The sequence below is a fragment of the Phoca vitulina genome, unplaced genomic scaffold (genome assembly GCF_004348235.1).
Source record: "Phoca vitulina isolate PV1807 unplaced genomic scaffold, GSC_HSeal_1.0 scaffold110, whole genome shotgun sequence".
In the NCBI taxonomy this organism is placed as follows: Eukaryota; Metazoa; Chordata; class Mammalia; order Carnivora; family Phocidae; genus Phoca; species Phoca vitulina.
The window spans coordinates 700,162-723,012 of record NW_022589813.1 but is presented as its reverse complement, the minus strand read 5'-3'; the positions used below and the strand labels follow the sequence as shown (position 1 = coordinate 723,012).

Below are 22,851 nucleotides of genomic sequence, written 5' to 3'. Positions count from 1 at the left end.
TGACACAGGGGGGAAAAAAATCACTTCAAGCATCAATTCAGTGGGCTGCCTTCACTGACCCCACCGACAAGTTAAGTCTCCCCATAGTCCCCTGGGCTTCTCTTTCACAGCATCTATCACAATTACAATTAATTACTATTTAATTATTAATTTCCTGTCTAAATTAATCTGCTAGACAATAAGCACAGGAGAGCACAGACTGTGTCTTGATTTGCTCACCATCTTGTTCATGACTACTTGGCACGTATTTGTTGAATGAATGAATGAACACTACTAGCAACCACTAGCAGGGATAACACCAAAAAAATTAACTCAGTTGATGAAATTTAGTTGATGAAATGAGCTAACGAATAAATAAGTGAACGAAAACGTGAATCGATGACTGAGCATTGATTGGATGCTTGTGTTTCAAACACATGTTAAATGTTTTCAAAATTCAGTTCCAATTACATTTCATGGTAGTGATTACGCAAGAGGGGACTTCTCCCCTGAGTAATTTGGTCAATTCCACCTTTCTGCTGGATGCTTCAGTTCTAAGTACAGTCACATGCCTTGTGAATCATTTGGCAAATCTGCAAAAGAAACTCTATGTTGGAGCACCTGGCTGGCTCAGTCAGAAGAGCGTACCACTCTTGACTTCAGGGTCCTGAGTTCAAGCCCCACATTGGGTGTAGAGATTACTTAAATAAATAAAAACTTTTTTAAAAAGAATGCTCTATATACCTATGTGTGTGTATACACACACACAAACACACATACATATATACTCATTCCACACACACATATACATACATGTTTCACACATCACCGCTGATTCCATGTTCGATTCAACATAAGACTTTGATGCTGACTCATGTATCAACCTCACAAGGGTAGAGTCCCCGTCCACACCCACACCAACGCCAGGTCAACCCCAAAGACTCATACTTGATATGCAATAAAGTTTGTAGATAAGACCTCTCGTTGTAGTTCACCTTTGGTAACATGGGGTGGGACAGATATAGTTCAAAGTCACAAACAAATGCAGGTTCCCCAATTCAGAGGCCTCACATCCCTGATTGAGGATCCCATTTTTATTCAGGCTGGACCATTTGTCTGAGCACCAGTTTCCAAACCTTTGCCAGGTCTGGGAGGAGAGATTTCTAAGGACCAATAATTCATATGCACATTTCTTAAAGACTGAATACATAATTCCCAGGTTATCTCTTCTGGGTCTTTAGGAACCAGTTTAAATGTTACAATAGTCTTTATTTTAAAATTCCGAATATTTTATCTTGGAAAATCAGCAATCCAGGTATAAAAAAACAGCAGGGAATGGCCAAATTTGCTTGAGTATATACACCGGGGTCAGTTTCCCGTCCTGGCTAATGGCTTGAATTCCCCTCCTGGGAAGCTTAGAAAGGCCCGAGTGTCTTTTCATTTGATTGGTGTCTGGCTGCCGCAATAAACATCACGCCTTTGAATTCTCTTCTTGAACTGATCGCCTAAATCGCAGGTCTAGGTTGGACACGGAAAAGAGAAGTTAGCCCAGATGCACACTGCCTCATGTCTCCAAGGGAAAGACCAAATTTAAGATCCCATGGCTTCTCACACCTCCTGCCTTCTGTTGTGGTTCTGCAATTCTCCCCTTGAACTCCCATCATTGGGTGCCATCAGTAAATGCTATCCCAAAAAGATGGATGGGTTTGTTTGATTCCTCCCCCGTATTCATTCTCCTCTGGCTTCAGCTCCTGATTTTCCTTGGGAAGCCACCCTTCCCGAACATTCTCAGTCCCTGTGGTCTGTTTGGTTGTACCACCTCTATCTACAGATCTCCTATCTGGCCATTGAAATAATCACATTTTCATGGCCACAGTAATTGGTTCACGGATGCGTACATCACCCAGTCAGATCCAATGGAACACACTGAGAATTCTGGGTCTCTCATTCTTTCCCACTGGACTTGAATCTGAGAAGGTACAAGAGGCTGATAAAAGCATCTTGCAATTGTGAGGAAGAGCCTATTTGAGAAAGGAGCTAACATGGAAAAGAACGGAACAGAAAAAAAAAAAAAACAGGTTCTGGTGACATATTGTGAGTCTCAGCTTCTGGCCATGCCTCAAGAAAGAATTATTCTTGGATTTTTGCTAAAGCCAGTTTGGGTTGGTTCTTTTAATTGAAAGAGTAACTGATGCATGAGCAGTTGTGACCCTCCATCTTGGGATATATCACTTGGTTACACTGGGTCTCCTTCAATGCCAATTTGGTTACTCACCACGAGCAGCATCGTGTTCCCTGACAGGTAAAGGGCCTGGTTGCTGAAAGGGAATAAAACAGGTGGCCTCATCACTGGAAAAGAATTCGACTCAGGTCCTATTGCATAGTTGGTGGGATTTGTGAGCCCCCACCATTTTAAAATTAAGATGTGACAGATGAAAACCAAGGCTCAGCCACAGACAAAGCGAAAGTGTTTTGTTTGGTCTTTTAGGGAAAGTGATTCCATTAATTTATTCATTCATTTCACAGACATTTACTGAGCAGCTACAATATGCCAGGTAATGTATTAGGGCCCAGGGCTGGAAGGGTACAGACAGGGTCTCTGCCTGCATAAGATTTAGAGTCAGGCCTCTAGATCCTATATCTACATCATGCTGATGGTATTAATTTGCACAGAGAGTAAATGGCATGGCACTGTCTTCTGACAAGATCCTAACGTCCAAAAACTAGCGGCATTTGAATTAAGGTAGGTTTACTGTTTATCTATATTTTCCGGGACACCAAGGAAGCCAGCAAGGGCTTTGGACTTAGAGCAGGGTTTCAGACACCTCTTACACCCTCTTGGTAAGCATGAAATTGGTAAAATCTTCTTAAGAGTATGATATGGTAACATCTATTAACATGATCATGTGCATGCCCTGTGGCAAAAATACTCACATAAAATAATTAAAACAAAAATGTTTCATTACAGTTTTTAGTATTAGAAACAAAAAACCTGGAAACAACCCAAATGTCCAAATATGTACAGACTGAAACAATGTCAGAAATACAGCGTGAAGCGATGAGGGATGGGGTTATGATACTATGTGTGCAGTATAGCCCCATTTTTCTAATAAATTAATAAACAAAAGTGTTAGTAGATGCATGTATATTTGCAGATGCCTAGGGGAAAAGATCTGGAAGAGTCTACACTGAACCATTCACACAGTGGAGTAAGATTTCAGGGTACTTTCCTTCTCTGTGGGATGTACTTCTGGATGATTGGATTATACAAAAGACGCATCCAAGCCCCATGAGGGCCTTCACCATAACCCCAGCACCGAGAACAAGGGTCAGCATGGAAAGGGTTGAATAAATATTATTCGTTAAATAAAAAAATACAGAAATGTTTAAACATAGAAAGTGAAGTGCCCTTATGTTATTCTAGTTTTCTGACGTACATTTCATAAGGAGGCAAGTCTGCGTCACAAGGACCCCAAGGCGACCTCCTGTCTCACCTCTACATCTCTCCTTTCCATTGTGAACGAGGTGGTGTTTGTTCTCTTCTCCATATCCTGCAGCTTGGTCAACTTTTCTATCAGGAACATTTTATCTTTGCCCTCCTGCCAAGAAGGAAAACAAAAACAAGAACAAAAACATGGAAGATGGTGTGAAGTCAAGAAGCAAATGATGGAAAGAAGGTTGATATTTTTTAGGCAGGTAGGGTCCCAGACACAGGATAGAGACTGCCACTGTGTTTTCTTTGTTTTTTTTTAAGATTTTTTTATTTATTTGAGGGCAGTGGGGGAAGGGCAGAGGGAGAGAGAGTCTTAAGCAGACTCCGTAGTGAGCACAGAGCTCGATGTAGGGCTCGATCTCATGACCCTGAGATCATGACCTGAGCTGAAACCAAAGTTGGAGGCGTAACTGACTGAGCCACCCAGGTGCCCCTGCCATGTTTTCTCTTAATGAAAGAGAAGAAATGTTTCACAGCAAAGCCAAATTAGCCCCCATAACCTTCCTGAATTGTAACATTCTCCTCTAAAGAGGGTCTGACGGCCCAGGACAAATGGTGTATAGCAGCCCCCTTCTTGGCATGCCCTCTGTCTCAGAACCCTGTCTGGGCACCCGGCATTGCTGCCCTGTCCTCTCACTGAGCATGTCAAAGCTTACAGCTCTGCATCTAGGGACATCAAACATATTGCACTTGTCAAAGTTATCAGTGTCAATGGAGTAGACCCAGATAAAGAATTCTCAAATTGGGAAGGGAAACTGAGGAAGGGGGTACGTCTTCCCCAGGAGCATGAATCACCTGTGAATCTGCTGCAGATGGGAGGGTGGAATATTCCACCAGTATTGAAGTGGGCTAGCAAGAACCACTGATCATCTGGCCAGTCTAGATTAATCCCATTTCCCATGCCCTTGTTTCTCCTCAAACTTTCACCCAACAATTATTGAGCATCCAACAATTATTATTCAGCATCCAACAATTATTGCTGTGGTATATGCTTCATAATAATTTTCTATTTCCCTTATTCCTTCTACATTTATTCACTAGAATTCTGCAAGGAAGAGCTATCCTTGGGAATTGGCATTTTAAACGAGTCTGCTAGCTGTCTTGGATATAACCAACTTGTTTGAAAATTGCTGGTGTCTAGCCTCTGTTTCCATACTCTAGTGCCAATTAGAATTACCTGGAGAACTTGCAAAAATTCAGACTCCTAGGATTTATCCAAAAGATCTTGACTCAGGGAGGCAAAGCTGCATGGTAGTTAAGAGTACAAACTTTGGACTTGCCCAGTTCAAATCCCACCATTTACTAGCCCTGTGACTTGGGGCAGGTCACTTCACTCTGTAAGCCTCAGTTTCCTTTATTTTAAAATAGGGATTAAAGATGTATACACCCCAGAGAGAGTAATAAAAGTTAAATGAGAAATTTTGTTCATTATTTAGCACATAAATAAATAAATCAAAAATAAGGTCTTTAAAAAAAAAAGAAGCTTTAAAAAAATAAAGATTTTATTTATTTATTTGACAGAGAGAGACACAGCGGAAGAGGGAACACAAGCAGGGGGAGTGGGAGAGGGAGAAGCAGGCTCCCCACCGAGCAGGGAGCCCGATGCGGGGCTCGATCCCAGGACCCTGGGATCACCACCCGAGCCGAAGGCAGACGCTTAAGGACTGAGCCACCCAGGCGCTCCATAAATAAAATCCTTAAAAAAATAAAAAAGACTTCTGGGATCATGACAAAGGAGCCCGAGAGCTAATCCAAAAGGATTTCCATTAACAAAGGATGAGACTATTTATGCATAAACAAATTATTATAATTGAAAGATGTCCAAGTATACTTAAATCTATGAATTCATAAGGATAATTTTAAATCCTCACTGGCCACATTTGGAGGTTGCTAGGTGTAGTGGGTCTAACAGTATCGCCCTTTTATTTATTTTTTATTTTTTTAAATATCTCCCTTTTAAAAAGATATGTCCAAGTTATCCTAACCCCAGCACCTGTGAATATGGCCTTGTTTGGAAATGAGGTCTTTGCAGACATAATTAAAGATTCTGGGATGAGATCCTTCTGGATGAGGATGAACCCTAAATTCAATGACAAGTCCTTAGAAGAGAAGGAGAAACAGGCACACAGGGAAAAAGAACTTGTGAAGATGGAGGCAGAAACAGCAGCTAGGAAGCCCTGAGCCGAGAAACAGCCAGGTGAGCCAGTGGCCCCCAAAAGAAGCTGGGAGAAGCATGGAGGAGATTCTCTCTCAGAGCTTTAGAAGGTACCAACCCTGCTGACACCTTGATTTTGGACTTCTGGCATCCAGAACTGTGAGAGAATAAATTTCTGTTATTTTAAGCCACCAAGTTTGTGGTTATTCGCTATGGCAGGCCCTAGAAAACTAAGACACTAGGATACCAACCCATCATTTCAAAAACTGGTAAATAAAGGGGGAAAAATCATGCATCTGTGTTGCCTTTCCTCTATAAATTGTATTACAAGGTAATCAAATAGTTGGCGAGCAAAAATTCCTTTTTTCATGGAAGAATTCTAGCCAATCAATGCAGAAGAATCTCTAGGAGTAAAGTACCACTATTTTGTCATCTCTAACGAAATCAGTAGGTCTTCTAGGCAATATTCATCAAAGGCTACAAAATCCACCAGGTGAAAGGCGGATGGGGAGCCTTATGAAGGGTGGGTCAGGCCAACAAAGCACGGACCCACTGATTACTTTTAACATCACACAAAAATAGACAACTGGACATTTTCTGTCTCAAGGTGATGCTGTAAGAAGTGCATAGCATCATCTCTGAAGTATTCTTGCTAAAACACTGAATCTGGATTTAATCAGGTTTTTAAATCTCATCACCAGGGTACAGGAAATGAAAAGAAAAAATAAACATGGTAAACACCACAGCAAGGCCACAAATCAGATATATCCAGTAAGAACTACAAGACAAATGACCCGGTTTCTTCAACAATAAATGGCAAGAGAAGAGAGGAGGGGTGAATGATTATAGATGAGAAGAAACAAGAAACATATCAACCAAATGCAACCTGCGGCACTTTCTCAGACCCTGATTTGAACAACCCTACTATAAAAAGACACCTCATGGGACAATCGGGGAAATATGACCATTGATTGCATATGAGCTAATAGTAAGGAATTATTTCTTTCAGGTGCAATGATGGTATTGTGGTTATGTTTTTTAAAAGTTTATATCTCTTAGGTGCATAGAAGTTTTTACAGATAAAATTATATAAGTCTAGGATTTGCTTTAAAATAATCCAGAGATTTGCAGTGAATGGTTAGTATAGATAAAATAAGATACAGGCATGTCTGGGTGACTCAGTCAGTTAAGCATCTGCCTTCAGTTCAGGTCATGATCTCAGGGTCCTGGGATCGAGCCCCAAGTTGCGCTCCGGGCTCAGTGGGGAGTCTGCTTCTCTCTCTCCCTCTGCCCCACCCCCACTCATGCTCACTCTGTCTCTCTCAAATAAATAAACAAATAATCTTAAAAAAAAAAAGAGTACACACATGTTGATGGTAGTTGGCACTGCGTGGTGGGCAGGTGTGTGTTCATCATACTATTCTATTTTGGAATATGTCTGGAAGTTCCCATTATAAAATGTTTTTAAAAAATGGTGGGAGGAGGATAACAGAGGGACTAATGGAACTTACATTAATAATCTGTTCATGGAGCAGTCTGATCATAATCTTCCTTCCCTCTGTGATCTGCCAGTAAAGGTAGGTGATGATTCTAGAAGAGAAGAAAAGAAAGAATGACAGACACTTTTGCCAATGTCTTGCAGGCCCCAAATTCCAAAAGAGTGCAAAGAAACTGAGATATTTGCTTACAAGTGGATTTTGGCCCCACAGTGTTCCCGAAAATTTGTGTCTGGATGAGTTACAGGTTAAATACACCACAGCAATGGTTCTAGGGGCACCTGGGTGGCTCAATCGTTAAGCGTCTGCCTTCGGCTCGGGTCATGATCTCAGGGTCCTGGGATCGAGTCCCACATTGGGCTCCCTGCTCAGTGGGGAGTCGGCTTTCCCTTCTCCCTCTGACCCCCCACCCCGCTTGTGCTCTTTCTCAAGTAAATAAAAATAATAATTAAAAAAAAAAGAGCAACGGTTCTCAACCTGGCTGCACATGGAATCACGAGGGATGGAAACAAGACTCATTCCATGACCTCTTCTCAGATCAATTATTCTCATAATCAGTTGTCTGGCAGAGGGCCAGACAAGAGTATTTTCACAAATTACACATGTGCAGCCAGAGTTTGTAAGTCTGCCCAGTGCTATTCAAACTTCAACGTGATACAAATTTCCTGGGAGTTTGTCAAAATGCAGATTCTGGGGTTCTGTAGGTCTGGGGTAGGGCCCAAGATTCTGGATCTCTAACAAGCTCCCCAGTGAATCAGAAGTGTGATGCAACAAGGCCCTAGGAAAGCTCAGCATTTTAAAGAGGCTAGTGGCAACCTAGTGTAGGGAAGGGAGGGCATGACCGGGAGCGAGGACACCCAGGTTCTAGCCCCTGTGTCACTCACAGGCTGTGCGGCCTGGAGCCTATCTCTGCAAGTCAGTCCATCTCTGTCTCATCACTTCCACCTGCAAACCTGAAAGGCTGCTCTATAAGCAACATCCACTGGTTCCACTAGTCTGTGCTTTTGAGTTTTCTCTCTCTCTCTGAGGAGTTGCAATTTCCAGTGCTATCAGGGCTAGGCTTCTAAAGAGGGACAGCTATTAGCCAACCAACTGTTCATGCAGGAAGATGAACCCAGTCTTGGCAGATCTGTTTTTTCATAAGAAGTCAGAAACTGGCTCAGTCATTAAGCGTCTGCCTTCAGCTCAGGTCATGATCCCAGGGTCCCTGCTTGGCGGGAAGCCTGCTTCTCCCTCTCCCACTCCCCCTGCTTGTGTTCCCTCTCTCGCTATGTCTCTCTCTGTCAAATAAATAAATAAAATCTTTAAAAAAAAAAAAGAAGTCAGAAATTGATCGTTTTTATTTGGAAATGGAAGAATGCTATCCTATGTACCAACATTGCCCAACCCATTTGAACGTAATCACAATCTCAGAAAGAATCACACATAAAATTTTCCTAAGCAGTCTCAAATCAAAATTTTCATTTTGTTTTCATGTTATTTCTTAAGAGGGGGCACAGAAGGTATTGCTTTCTTCATAAAACAGGCCAAAAAAAAAAAAAAAAACCCCACAGAAAACAAAAACAAAAAACCTAGGACAAGTTGATAGTAAGTAACTTTTTAAAAAATTCAAGGGCAAAGTCAGGAGCATCCAGAACACTGAGCTAACACTGTAGCCCTTTGCCTTCCTGGCAAACCTCCCCCAGACTCTCCACCAGCAGAGTTAATGGTATGTTTCCCCCTCCAGGTTCCTGAGGTGCTCCACTTACAACACAATGAGGGTGAGGATGAAAAAGAAATGCACACTTCCGATGAGGTTCCGGTAGATCCAAACAACCCACAGGTAGCTGGGCCTTTTACTCAAGGTGTCGATCCAGCCGTAGATGGAGTAAATGAAGAAGGGCAGACCTCGGAAGGGGCCACAGTCAGCTGAAGGTTTCAATCTGGTAAAACAAGGGACAGAGGGGCGCCTGGGTGGCTCAGTTGGTTAAGGGACTGCCTTCGGCTCAGGTCATGATCCTGGAGTCCCGGGATCGAGTCCCGCATCGGGCTCCCTGCTCAGCAGGCAGTCTGCTTCTCCCTCTGACCCTCCCCCCTCCCATGTGCTCTCTCTCTTTCAAATAAATAAATAAATAAAAATCTTAAAAAAAAAAAAAAAAACAAGGGACAGAAAAACCTCTCTAGCACAAGACTCAGGTATAGCTTTTTCTAGAATCAAATTGTCCTTTCTGGGCTCTGGACCTAGAACCAGCAATTCTTGCCTGCTGTACATCTACCCTCCTTCCAGGGGAAACCCCCTCCCTCACAGCCTCAGCTGGGATGTTTTATACTCGTGACCTACACTCTGAGGACCTGCTCCCAGACACCTTCTCACTGGATCTACTGGTCGCCAATCCAAAGAGGAGACGTTGAACTCTGTGATATCCTGGCTTGAAGAAATGAACTGGGTGATCAGATTCTTTTTCTGGGGAACTTGAACTAAGAAATATGAAGAGGGGACCCTGTGATCTGTGGAAGCTGAAGTTGTGGCAATGGTGGCCACGTGTAGTCAGTTGTTATAAACTAGCAGAAACTAGAGGGAAACTAGGAACTGGTTAGGAAGAGAGAGAAAAGAGAGATACAAAGACATCGTAAAACAGAGGAGCCTCCCCTGAAGCCACTTGAGTTCCTGATGGTTCCAGTTCTGCTTACATCCTAAAAGTCAACTCCTTCGTTCGTTCATTCATTCATTCATTCACTCATTCATTCTATAAAAGTTTACTGCACCTGTATGAGGTGCTGTGCTAGATACTAAGCCTTGGGGATTCCATAGTAAACAAGACAGACATGGACTCTGCCCTCTCGGGTTTACATTTTAGTAAGAAAGATGGACAACTAGGGACACCTGGGTGGCTCAGTCGGTTAAGTAGTCTGCCTTCAGCTCAGGTCATGATCCCGGGTCCTGGGATCGAGTCCCGCATCAAGCTCCCTGCTCAGAGGGGAGTCTGTTTCTCCCTATCCCTCTGCCCCTCCCCCTGCTCGTGTGCTCTCTCTTTCTCTCTCAAATAAATAAATAAATCTTTTAAAAAATAAAAAAATAAACTATGAAAAAAAAGAAAGATGAACAACTAATGAGTAATGATTAAACAAAGATTCAAATGAAGGCATTTCTGACCATGAGCGATGGAATGAAGAGACAAGAGGTGGAACCGACATAGATAAGCAGGGTCCCTTCTGAGCCAAGAACCAGAGGGCGGGCAGAAGGCCACCAAGCAAAGGGAGTCGGGAGAACACTTCAGAGGACTCCACCCTGTGTCAGGAGAGGCTCACAGGGTCCCAGGCGTGAAGCAAGAGCCATTAGGATGAAGGAAGGTGGAGCCAAAGTGGGCTGAGGTTGGAGAGCTAGGAGGGAACCAGCTCAAGCAGGGCATTTCCGTTCATTTCGCTCGCTCAAGTTCTGTCCCCATTCTGGGAAGTTGCAGTCCTTCCAGGAAGTGAGGAAGCTGTGCCAAGTCACCTGATGGGTGGTGACCGAACCAAGAGCACTCCCTCCCTTGGTTGTTTTGTCTGCTGATTTCCAAGGGAACTTGGGTTAAACAATGTACTAAGCGTTGTCTTCTCACTCTGATGTTTTGACATCTGGGGTCTTATTGACCCTGGAGAGATAGCCCTTGATCCAGAGCCCATATCCTACCCTCCACCTACTCTATCAGGCTCTCACACTCAGGGTCACTATCCCCCTGCCCTGATCACCCCAGAGCCAGGTACCAGACAACTCCAGTCAGCCCCTTTACCTCAAAACCCACTGAAATTGTTCCAATTAGCCAATCCTAAACCTGCGTACCCCGCCTTGCTCTTTCCTTCCCACCGAAACCACAATAAAGGCTCTTGCTCACATTTTCTCCTCACTCCCTCTGCGTCCTGACCAACCCTGGGGCTTCCTCATGTGGCCCTCCGTGGCGTGGTATTCCCACCCGCCACCACCACTTCTACTGGGGTCTGAGAACAACAAATCATCTTTCAACAGCATTCGCCTTCTGATCTGCTGGCCTCACCATACCTTAATAATAATAAAGCCGACATGTTAAAACACTCACCCACCCCATCTCTAAGACCTCACCACAAGGCCACTATCTCCTACCTCCAAATGGTGATGGCTAGGGTGCACAAGACCCCGGTGAAGGATGGGAAAAAGAGCAAGAAGATGAAGAATGTCATCATCTGTGAGGCTCGCCAGGCTTTGCTGGGAGGCTGGAAATTCATCATCAGGCTGATCTGAAGAGAGAGAAATGGCCACCTCCCATCTGTGGTCAGAGAAGCAGGGACCCCAGCCAGGCACCGGCTTCCTGACCCCCTTCCCGGCACCACCCCCCGCCACCCCCAACGCAATTCCAACCACCACGGGGTCACATGGGACTGAGAGAGGCTAATCGATTCCAACTTCAGACTGACTCACATTTTTGACGTAAAACATGATGAAAAGAGTAATCATTTGGATAAAGGGCAGCAGAGGGCAGAAGAAGGTTCCAATCCTATGAGGGAGAAAGAGTGTCAGAGGTCAGGGGGAGACACGCAGAGTGGGGAGCGGGGGCAGATACAGGGTGTGCAGGGAAGGGAAAGAGGGTGTTACGGGGTGAACCGTGTTTCTCCAAAATGCATACGCTGGAGTCCTAACCCCTAATACCTCGGAATGTGATTGTATTTGGAGATAGGGCCTTTAAAGAGTTAATTAAGGTACAGCGAGATCACTAGGGTGGGCCCTAATGCAATCTGACTAGTGTCCTTCAAAGAAGAGATTAGGACACAGATACACACAGAGGAACCATGTGAGGACACTGGGAGAAGGTGCCATCTACAGGCCAAGCACAGAGGTCTCCGAAGAAACCAACCCTCGAACACCTTGATCTTGGACTTCTGGCGTCCAGAATCGTGAGGAAATGTTGTTAAGCCACCCCGTCTGTGGTACTCTGTTATGGCAACCCTAACAAACAAATACAGAGGGAGAGTGCTCTGTCCCCCTGCAAACCAGGAAAATCCCCACCGTACCCAGGATCCTCAGCTGCTCTCTTCCCAGCTTTGGAAAAGAGATTTTGCAGAAAGTACCACCCACATACCACCAAATGGCCTTCAGCAAGCCCGAACCTAGGTGTCCCGAATGTGGGACATGTCCCTCTCCTCCCTCCATGGCAGTAAAGAAGGTCTGAGGTCCTGCAGGGACACTCATTAAACTGCACTGGGTTACACATGAGAAGGACATTCCCCTCAATTCTCCCTAACACTCCTGAGTAGAGATTTCCAAGAGAAGAAAATCTCACTTTGGTGGGCCTAACACTTGCCAACCTCCCTTTTTTTCCTAAAAGAAAGGGTAGGGACAAGCTTTAAACTGAGAACCTTGGCAGACAGGAGCACCCAGCTAGAATTTGACTGTTTGTGATAGGCTTGGTTTTATTTTATTTTTTAAAGTGACTGACATTTTTCTTTAAGTGATCTCTATGCCAGAGATGGGGCTCGAACCCACGACACTGAGATCAAGAGTCGGATGCTCTACCAACTGAGCCAGACAGGTGCCCTGGTTTGATTTACTTTTCAAGTTACTTGAAGTTTCTCTCAAATGACACAGGTTTTCCATTTATGGTTGTAAAATAAAGACTCCTTTAACAATGTATTTAGGGGCATCTGGGTCGCTCAGTCGGTTAAACGTCTGCCTTTGGCTCAGGTCGTGGTCCCAGGGTCCTGGGATCGAGCCCTGCATCGGGCTCCCTGCGTGGCGGGAAGCCTGCTTCTCCCTCTCCCACTCCCCCTGCTTGTGTTCCCTCTCTCGCTGTGTCTCTCTCTCTGTCAAATGAATAAATAAAATCTTTAAAGAATAAATAAAATAAAATAAAACCAGTACAGGTGATATGTAGACATGCCAAAAAATAGACAAGCTGGTGTGCAAAAGACACTTACCTCACCTCATCTCTACCATCGTCCCTAACATACACTCCCTTTCTGTTGTCTTCTTTTTTGTTATAGAGAGAGAAAGAAAGAGAGAGTGAGCAAGGGAAGGGCAGAGACAGAATGCCAAGCAGGCTCCACACCAGCACGGAGCCGACAAGGGCTCGATCTCACGACCCCGAGATCATGACCTGGGCTGAAACCAAAAGCTGGATGCTCCACCGACTGAGCCACCCAGGCACCTTTCCCTTATCTTCTTTTAAAGCTCATGAGCAAAGGCAATCTTCTCCTAAAAAGCACAGAGGTTAAATCTATAATTGCCGTGGAGAAAGGAAAGGATACATGGGTTTTCAGTTGTGCTTATTTACAGTTTATTAACACAAACCGTAAAGGCCCAGAAGTAATAATGGCCACCTCTGATTGGAACTTTTCCCCCCCTCATGGCTAACATTTCCCTTTGGAACCTTCAGCAAGTGATCAGTAGTATGAGCACTTGGTGTCTAGGGTTCAAAAACCCGGCCAAAGTAAGCACTCGATAAATGGAAATATATTGTTATTATCACATCAGCTGATTTATGAACATCATTTAATTAAACAATCTAAGAGTGTTCATATGTGCCATAAGATTGAATTGAAAGCAGGGTCTCAAAGAGACATTTGCATACCCATAATCATAGCAGCATTATTCACAGTAACCAAGAGGTAGAAGCAACCCAAAGGTCCCTCCATGGATGAATGGATAAACAAAATGTGGTATATCCATACAATGGGATATTATTCACTCTTACAAAGGAAGAAAGTACTGATGTATGCTACAATATGTAGAACCCGAAGAACATTATGCTAAGTGAAATAAGCCAGGCACAAAAAGATAAATTCTGTATGATTCCACTGACATAATGTATCTAGAGTAGTCAAACTCATAGAGACAGAAAAGAGTGCTGGTTGCCAGGGGCTGGGGAAGGGGGAACTGGGGAGTTCTTGCTTAATGGGTAGGGAGTTTCAGCTTTGCAAGATGAAAAGAGTTCTGGAGATCTGTTGCACAGCTATGTGAATAGACACGACTCAACTGTACATTTAGAAAAGGTTCAGATATTATATGACACATTTTCCTACCACAGTTTTTTTTAAAGTGCTCATAAAGGTAACAATACCCACAATATCCCCACTTACAAAATATTTCTGAGTCAGTCTGAAGATTTTCAAAACTTACCACACCAGAGTTTGTGCATAGATCAGTTCCAGGACGTTCCTGGCAATGTCAAACTCTTGTAAGCCAAGGCTTGTGATAAACTGCATTCCAATGAGTCTGTGAAAACATCACTGAGTTTAGTACCCAAATCATCAACTCTCTCCTTCAAAAGATTCCCCACAATCAACAAAGTAGAGCCTCACCAGTTTGGAATAAAGTCCTAAGTTCCCTTGCAAATGTTTGAAAGGTTCCAAGTACAAGCATATTTTCAAAGAAATAATTGAAGGAATTGAGGGAAAATGGAATTAATACAATGCATTTGAATAGAGGTACTGCTGAAGTGGTTTAAAAAAAATTCTAGAGGGGTGCCTGGGTGGCTCAGGTTAAGCATCTGACTCCCGATTTCGGCTCAGGGTTGTGAGATTGAGCCCCGCATCAGGCTCCATGCTGGGCATGGATCCTGCTTAAGATTCTCTCTCTCCCTCTCCCTCTGCCCCTCTTTATAAAAAAAAGAAAAATTCTAGAGAACATTATTTAAGTTATCCCTCCTGTTATTTAAATAGTTAATTATAAGCTAACAATAGATATTCTTTAAATGAGATCACTATTAAAATTATCCTATTATCTCATTTATACCACTCTTTGCTTATTCAACCTTTTTCTCAGGGACCAGATAAATTCAGAACCTCTGAACCCAAATAAACTGAACATTTTTCCATTTCTGGTTACTGCTATTGGATTAATAGTGCTTGCCTGTTTTCTAAATCCACAAGAGGAAGCCAAGGTCTCCATTTATTCTGAGGAAACTTGAGACTACTTTGAATTCTTCATACAGAGAGGATGCCAATTTAAAAAAAAAAATTGCCATGAAAAAAACAAAAACAAAAAAACCTCCCCACCTTTACATCCAGACCCTGAACAGAGGCTGTAATGAAAGTGAGTTTGGGCAGACTGAGTGAGGAGATTGGGCATGCAACCTACCCACCGAGGAAAGAATCTTTATGTTATGCCATCTTATCATGGGGGCAGCTCGAAGAAACGTGTGTCTATAAGGAACGAGATGCTCGGCATATTATTAACAAATAAATGAATAAATCAATAAAAGAGGACTATATATGGGTCAATGATTACACTGCCTCAATTCTGTATACCTGGCATCTGAAATAACAATCAGCATAATAATCAAATTCAATTAAATGAATCATGACATAAATCTAGATGTACTGTTAGGGAAAGATACCACAGCAGAGTTTTAAGATTAATAAGAGCACACACCACAATGATTTTCATTGTGACCCCATTTTTGTCTTTGAAATTATATAATACACACACACATACACAAAGCAGTATGTGCACAGAAAAATCTGGAAGGATAAAATTATCTATGGTGGAGGGGCGCCTGGGTGGCTCAGTCGTTAAGCGTCTGCCTTCGGCTCAGGTCATGATCCCAGGGTCCTGAGATCAAGCCCCGCATCGGGCTCCCTGCTCCGCGGGAAGCCTGCTTCTCCCTCTTCCGCTCCCCCTGCTTGTGTTCCCTCTCTCACTGTGTCTCTCTGTCAAATAAATAAATAAAAAATCTTAAAAAAAAAAAATTATCTATGGTGGAAAGTTCTCAAATGACTTTCAGTTTCTATGTTTTATTTCTAGCCCTTTTTTTTTTTCAAGAGAAGGTTGTAAAGGGCTAGCTGAACCAAATGAACTTGGACAACAGGACTGTCAGATAAAAGTGAAATATCAGTTAATTCAGAAAGAATCAGTATCCCAAAGAATGAAAGGCAGACTTCTAACAGTGCACACTAAAGTATATAAGGGATACTTATGTACTAAGTATATAAGTATAAAGGATACCCATACTTCCTGCTCAGCCAAGACTATGGCTCTGGTTCCAACATCAGGTATTAATTACTCAAGGCTGACAAATATTTACCTCCTCAGGAACTCGCCCAGGAAGGAATCAGCTAAAGAGAACACAAAATCCATCAGATGGAGTCGGTAGATTTCCTGGCCAATGAGGGTTTCCCAACACTGAAAGGCAAACAAGAGTCAGGAGATGCGAAGCGGCTTTGCTTCTTGCTCAATTTCCATCTGTTCCTGGCATCCTGCACTCATCAGGACATGGCTGGTGGCTCGGTCTGACCGAGTCCTTGTGTGCGCAGAAAAGCAGACCCACTCTAGGCAGAGATGCACCATTAACTTGTTGAGTTTGTTTTCAAGGGTGTTTATTCCCTTTCTGTGCCCCTTCTTCCCCCGGTAAGTCTTGCCCCCCACATGTGCCCCAAACTTTCCCTTCTCATTATCTCTCCTCTTAAAACTTTTCATCCCTGTCCTATGCCCTCTGGATCCCATTTCTCAGCCAGGGAGAGCAGAATGCATCGATGGCAATAATGCCTTCACTTGTTTTATTAACCTCATGAAAATTCATTAATATCTGCCTGACTAAGAAAGTGCCCTAGGGGGGCGCCTGGGGGGCTCAGTCGTTAGGTGTCTGCTTTTGGCTCAGGTCATGATCCCAGAGTCCTGGGATCGAGCCCCACATCCAGCTCCCTGCTCAGCGGGGAGTCTGCCTCTCCCTCTGCCTGCCGCTCCCCCCTGCTTGTGCTCCCTCTCTCTCTCTCTGTCAAATAAATAAATAAAATCTTAAAAAAGAAAAAAGAAAGTGGCCTAGGAGTTTAGCAGGCTAGCACAAACTGGAAGGCTGAATTAGTCAGTTCATGAAACTGATAGCCAATTACCTGTGCAGGAAGTCAGTGCTATGAGCTGATGGACTGAGAGCTTTTAGATTTGGCTGAACAAGGAGAAGGAGGTTTTGAGTGCACAGCCCAAGGGTGGATGGATGGATGGATGGATGGATGGATGGATGGAGGGATGGATGGATAAATGGATAGATAGATGAATGGAAGGATAATATGATATCTACTCTAAGATCATGAGTAGAAACTCTGAGAAACCAGAGAAACTCACTTCTTCCCTGATGGTCAAAGGTTAAGAAACCAAACTCAAGGCAGAACAGCATAGATATCTCACCTCTTCACCAGCCTGGGCCACAATGTTGAGCCAATAGTAACAAAGAATTCCAATGATTGATATTTTCAGAAAGATATTTCTAGATAACAGAAGAGAAAACAACTATCATTACCTTCCATGACAGTCATTAGTACTGTTTGCCAATATGTCCTTTTGGTCATGTGGTAGGACCGAAATTTCTGCTCCCCTCTGGTTTGAGTGGGGCCATAGGGCTAGTTCTGGCAAATGAGTTGTGAGCAGAAGTGATGTGTGTCACTTTGTGCCACTTCTAGGCTGCAGCATTTAAATGCCAATGAGACTCTCTGGAACTCACTGTCTTCCCTCTGAAATGGCCATCAGCAATATTTGAGATGGTTGCTGCTCTCAGCCTGGATCCCGGCATGAATGACATGACCAAAACCCCCTGCCATCCACAAGGGTCATACAGTATGAGCAAGAAATAAATCTTTGTGTTCTAAGCCACTGCCACTGAGAAGAGAGGGGATGTTTGTTACTGCAGCATAACCTAATTTATATCAACTGATATACCCTCTTTCGGTGCATCTCCAAACTATCTGATTTCACTTCTCATTGACTATAATAACAGTAAACATACATACTATTCACTGGGTGCTGACCATGGACAGTACACTGTGTTAAGAACTTTACTGAATCACCTTAGTCTTTACAAGTTAATGTTTACAACTTTATAACTCTTAATACTTACAACTCTATCATCACATAGATAGTATTTTATGTCTATCTTACTGACGAAGAAACTGAAGCTCAGAGGTGAAACAATTTGTCCAAGGTCACACAGCTTCCGAGGGGCATGACAAAGATTGAAACAGAGAACCATCTGCTCTAACCCCCTGAGCTCTTAAACCCAGTCATTTTGCCTTAAATCAACACGTGCCGGTTTTAATAGGGCTTCAGCATTGGTGTGGCAACAATTGTGTGCCTCTAGACCAGTGGTTCTCAAAGTGTGTCCTCCAACCCAGTAGCATCGGCCTCATCTGTAAACTTGCTAGAAAGGCAAATTTTCAGGCCCCACCCCAGAGCTACTGAATCAGAAACTCTGGGGACAGGGCCAAGCAATCCCTTCAGGTAATTCTGGTATATGCTGAAGGTTGAGAATCATTGTGTTAGACAGTAAGTTTCATGAAGGAAGGAAACTGGATCTTTTTCAATGCCAGGTCCCTAATCTCTTGCTCATACCTAGCTCGCAGTAGACCCTCAATATCTCCTGGATTAATGAGTTAGTGTACCTTTACTGCAGGGTAGCTCCATGTTAAACTTGAGAAAACATACTCATTTAAGCTGAGAAAAGCTCATCTTATATCAAAAAGAATTGCCTATTTCGAACCTTTCCCATTTCCTCTTCAGGCAGAGAAGATTTTGAACATTTTGAATATTTTGTGAAGCAGTACAAATGGCTAATGTCTACGAAAAGTCCATTAACCTCTTTATGTGATCAGGAAAAACACAAATAGCAAAGTGATTGGTTCAAAATGGCCCACTAAGCACACAGGTCTACCAGCTCTCCATCCAAATTCTCCAAATGCTGTTGGAGAGCTGGTCAGGACTCAGATCTCAGAGGCATGGAAGGCAAAGGCTCTCGAACTGATCAGTAAAGAAACTCAATTTGCATTGGACAGACCTATTATTATAAACACCACCATAACCAGGAACTGGTCAGGGAACTAACCAGAAGAAGGAATAAGGACAAAATTTGGGTAATTTTATGCTTTGTTTATCGAAACCCTGGGTTCACCTCTAGCGCAAAAAGTGATGTGTGTCCCAGCCAATGAATTGCCAAAAGTACCCTCTCTACCTCCATATGGGTGTCTGAATTACATAAATGCCTCTCTTCCTCCCAGCTGAGGCAGTGGCTATCCGGGCTCACAGCTTGACTAATGGGAACACTGGATAAATTTCAGTCCCCACGCAGCTCCTCAGCCAGGAGCCTTTCTGCAGTCCACAACATACACATCTGTACATCTCATAACTGAGACCTATGTTAAACCTCAGGCTGATCGCAATCGGGAAAGATAAGCCCTTACTTTGAGCAAAAGGCAGATGGACTACTCCGTATTTTCTGAGCGCCTTTTGGATTTTCTGGCAATGAACCCCCACCACACGAACACACTCTATTCTTGGAACTCTTTCTGGAAAACAGCACTTTGGTACTTGAGCCTAACCCTTTCTAGCTCCCACCTCATTGCCCTCCATGGAAATGGAGGCTGGTGTTGGAGGCGGCGGACACACCTACCGGATCAGGAGGGTATAGACCTCGTGCCGTGGCATCTCGTACCGCTCCACGAGCCTGAACAGGGAGTAGAGGCGTGGCACTGCCAGGTTGATGCAGGACACAATGAAAGGCAGCAACAGTACTGCCCCAGGGTCCTTGTGCTTCTTCAGGAACTGCAGGGGATGGAAGGAAAGAATTGAGAGGCCGAGGTGCACTGAACTCCTCTCGGCCTCCCACAGGAGACTGCCCACAATGGGGAAACCCCAGGAGTAGCTCCTCAGGGGTTCTTGAGCACTTACCCTGAGCCAAGCATCACCCACATGACTGTGTGTAATCCTCACGACAGCCCGGCAGGTGGATATGAATAGACTTACCTGATGGGCAAACTGAGGCCCAGAGAGGCAAAAATGTTTGCCCAGGGTCACCCACTAGGGGCTGGCAGATTTGAACCAGGTCCATGTGTCTTAGGGCCCTGAACGCAAACAGCCATCCTGTGACTTTACCATCCTCAGCAAGAGGTCTAGGGCCACGAGAAGGTGCTCCCTGGCTGTCAGAGCAAAACCTTAAATCTGGTGAAGCTACAGTATGTGGGTATTGATCACTGTAGCATGTTTCCTCCCCTATCTGGGTGGCCCTGTTCATCTTCACCGGGCTTTGCTGTCCTTGGGTGCTGAATTAGGGGAAAGGGGGGGCCTCTGCCAGCCCACGCCGTACCTTTGTATGAGGTCCAGAGAGACACCCCTTCCTTCATATGGATGTGACACCCTGGCATTTGGCTCAGAGTGGGGGCTAGGGTGCCCCTCTGCCAGGCATCCTTGGAGTAAGGGATTCCAGTGGATTTTTCTTCTGTCTCCCACTACCCCCTCCCCCACCCCCAGGCCTGACCCTGCCTCCCTTTACGTCTGGAAGGTTTTGGAATGCCCCGCTTGCACTTTTGGCGGTATTTCTGTAGCCATGGATCCAAACGCCGCCCCCTCCCCATGCTTATAAGCCACATGAGGAGCCAGAGGCATAGCTTCTCTGAGCTTCTTTTCCCTGTCTGTATAATGAGGAGATTATCGTGTAACCCATAGAGTTATTTGAAGAATTAAATGAGAGCGAGGGCACCTGGGTGGCTCAGTCTGTTAAGCGTCTGACTCTCAACGTCGGCTCGGGTCATGATCTCAGGGTCGTGGGATCAAGCCCTGCAGCCGGCTCCATGCTCAGTGGGGAGTCTGCTTAAGATTTTCTCTCCCTCTGCCCTTCCCTCCACTCTCTCTCTCTCTAATAAATAAATCTTTAAAGAAAAAGAATTAAATGAGACCAAATAAGGCAAAGTCTGGCCCCTGAATAACACAGGTAGGACACCATTCACAGGAAATGATAGTTGCCAATGAGTATGACCCCTGGAGTGGTACAAGGTTGTTCCTGCCTGGCATAGGGCAGACGTTCAAACAACAGGAATGACTCCACTCTGCCTCCTCACCTCCTTAGCTGCCCTCCTTCACTTCAGGTGGGTGTAGAGGAAAGCTTCCAGGTGAAGAAGAAACTCACAAGTCTTCTTTATGCCTACAGCTGCCTGGTCACAGTTTGCATCCTAAGTAGACATTGCTAAGCCCTTAAGCATTGAGACTTAATTTCCCCTCTTTCAGGGCACACCTTAATATGGTTAATGGCAAACCCTTAGATTTATATAATCCCACATCCATTTTCTTGCTGGCTTCTCCTTTACTTATTCAGCCATTTGGTTGAGCACCTATTATGTATGAGGTATTGAGTCTGGAGCCCAGCTACCAGACAAATGTATAAACAGGTATTTTCAATACCACCCATGACAAGGGTACAGGAAAAGCCTACAGAGTCAGGAACACTCAACTCAGTCTAGTGAAGGTGATGGTGGTGAGGAAATGACACTGTGCTGAGGTCTAGAGAAGGAGAAGTTTGCCAGATAACAGAATTAGGGGACGTGGGGTGGACAATGAACTGCATGTTTCCCACCTAGAGATAAGGAAATGCATGATATGTTCAGGGAACTGTGTTCAGTTCAGCATTTAGTGTTGCTGGTGTGTAGGATATGGGTAGTTGTGGGGTGTTGAGACTAGAGATGTGGGCAGGGTCAGATCATATAAGATCTGTCAATCATGCCATGGAGGATAGATTTTATATTAGGAGTAACATGAAGCCATTAAAGAAAGTGACATGGGGCGCCTGGGTGGCTCAGTCATTAAGTGTCTGCCTTCAGCTCAGGTCATGATCCCAGGGTGCTGGGATCAAGCCCCGCATTGGGCTCCCTGCTCTGCGGGAAGCCTGCTTCTCCCTCTCCCACTCTCCCTGCTTGTGTTCCCTCTCTCGCTGTGTCTCTCTCTGTCAAATAAATAAATAAAATCTTTAAAAAAAATTAAATTAAAATTAAAAAAATAAAGAAAGTGATGTAATCGGACCAACCTGTACCACAGTTCAAGAGGTCAGCAAACTGGCTACAATTAGCCCCATTTTCCAAGGGATTTGAAAGCCAAAACCTACAGAAAAACAGTACTTTGCCCAGATCACCCAGCTAATTAGTCTCCGAGTTCACATCACTAGGAAAAAAAGAAAAAAAAAAAAAGCTAACATTCCTTCACCACCCACAGTACTGGACACTGAGGAGATTCTTCACAAAACTTTTCTCTGGTCCTGACCACACACCTACAAAGCCAAGTCCAATCATTCCTGTTTTGCAAGTGAGGAATACAGGGCTCAGAAAGGTTAAATCGGGAAGAAGGGGCTGGCCTTCGAGTGACAGCGACGCAAGATAGCAGCCACCAGGGGCTTGGACAATTTATGAAAACCGAATATACAGCCTTAAAATAGAATGTGGACCTAAATACCCAGAAGCACCCCCCCTTTGTAAGATTTGTAACAAAAATTAATATGAATGGAGTTAATAGTTCTAATGGAGCGGTGGACCCAAGAGCCATATCAGTGCTAGCAAAATGGCAGAATTCATAAAGCATCAAAGTTGTCCTGCAAGAGCTCCAGCGCCTAATGATGTCTAAAGAAAACATGAAACTCCCTCAGCCGCCCGAAGGACAGTGTTACAGCAATTAATCAAAAAGAGAAACCACAGGGGCACCTGGGTGGCTCAGTGGTTAAGCGTCTGCCTTCGGCTCAGGTCATGATCCCAGGGTCCTGGGATCGAGCCCCGCATCGGGCTCCCTGCTCGGCGGGAATCCTGCTTCTCCCTCTCCCACTCCCCCTGCTTGTGTTCCCTCTCTCGCTGTCTCTCTCTCTGTCAAAAAATAAATTAAAAAATATTTTAAAGTTTTAAAAAATTGAAAAATTTTTTTAAAATTAAAAAAAAAAAGAGAAACCACAGGCCCTTTTCCCTCCCCCCCATTCGATTTAAGCAGTCATTTTCCACAGTAGCAC

At 44.2% G+C, this 22,851-nt stretch overlaps 1 protein-coding gene and 1 pseudogene across 2 annotated transcripts in view; one reads left to right on the top strand and one right to left on the bottom strand.

Annotated features, from left to right (window-relative positions):
- Positions 1 to 768: 768 nt before the first annotated feature.
- The window catches only part of LOC116628065 (transmembrane channel-like protein 5), a 70,242-nt gene continuing 48,159 nt past the window's right edge, over positions 769 to 22,851 (bottom strand). For both annotated transcript variants that reach the window (XM_032398128.1, XM_032398129.1), the window contains 11 exons: positions 19,486 to 19,637; positions 17,235 to 17,313; positions 16,138 to 16,235; positions 14,232 to 14,327; positions 11,538 to 11,613; positions 11,223 to 11,356; positions 8,872 to 9,045; positions 7,139 to 7,217; positions 3,474 to 3,578; positions 2,255 to 2,297; positions 769 to 1,497 (listed from right to left, as the gene is read on the bottom strand). In XM_032398128.1, coding sequence (XP_032254019.1) covers positions 1,451 to 1,497; positions 2,255 to 2,297; positions 3,474 to 3,578; positions 7,139 to 7,217; positions 8,872 to 9,045; positions 11,223 to 11,356; positions 11,538 to 11,613; positions 14,232 to 14,327; positions 16,138 to 16,235; positions 17,235 to 17,313; positions 19,486 to 19,637 — 1,083 coding nt within the window. In that variant the 3' untranslated portion in view covers positions 769 to 1,450. The remainder of the gene's footprint in view (positions 1,498 to 2,254; positions 2,298 to 3,473; positions 3,579 to 7,138; positions 7,218 to 8,871; positions 9,046 to 11,222; positions 11,357 to 11,537; positions 11,614 to 14,231; positions 14,328 to 16,137; positions 16,236 to 17,234; positions 17,314 to 19,485; positions 19,638 to 22,851) is intronic.
- Positions 21,245 to 22,530, top strand: LOC116628050 (annotated as a pseudogene).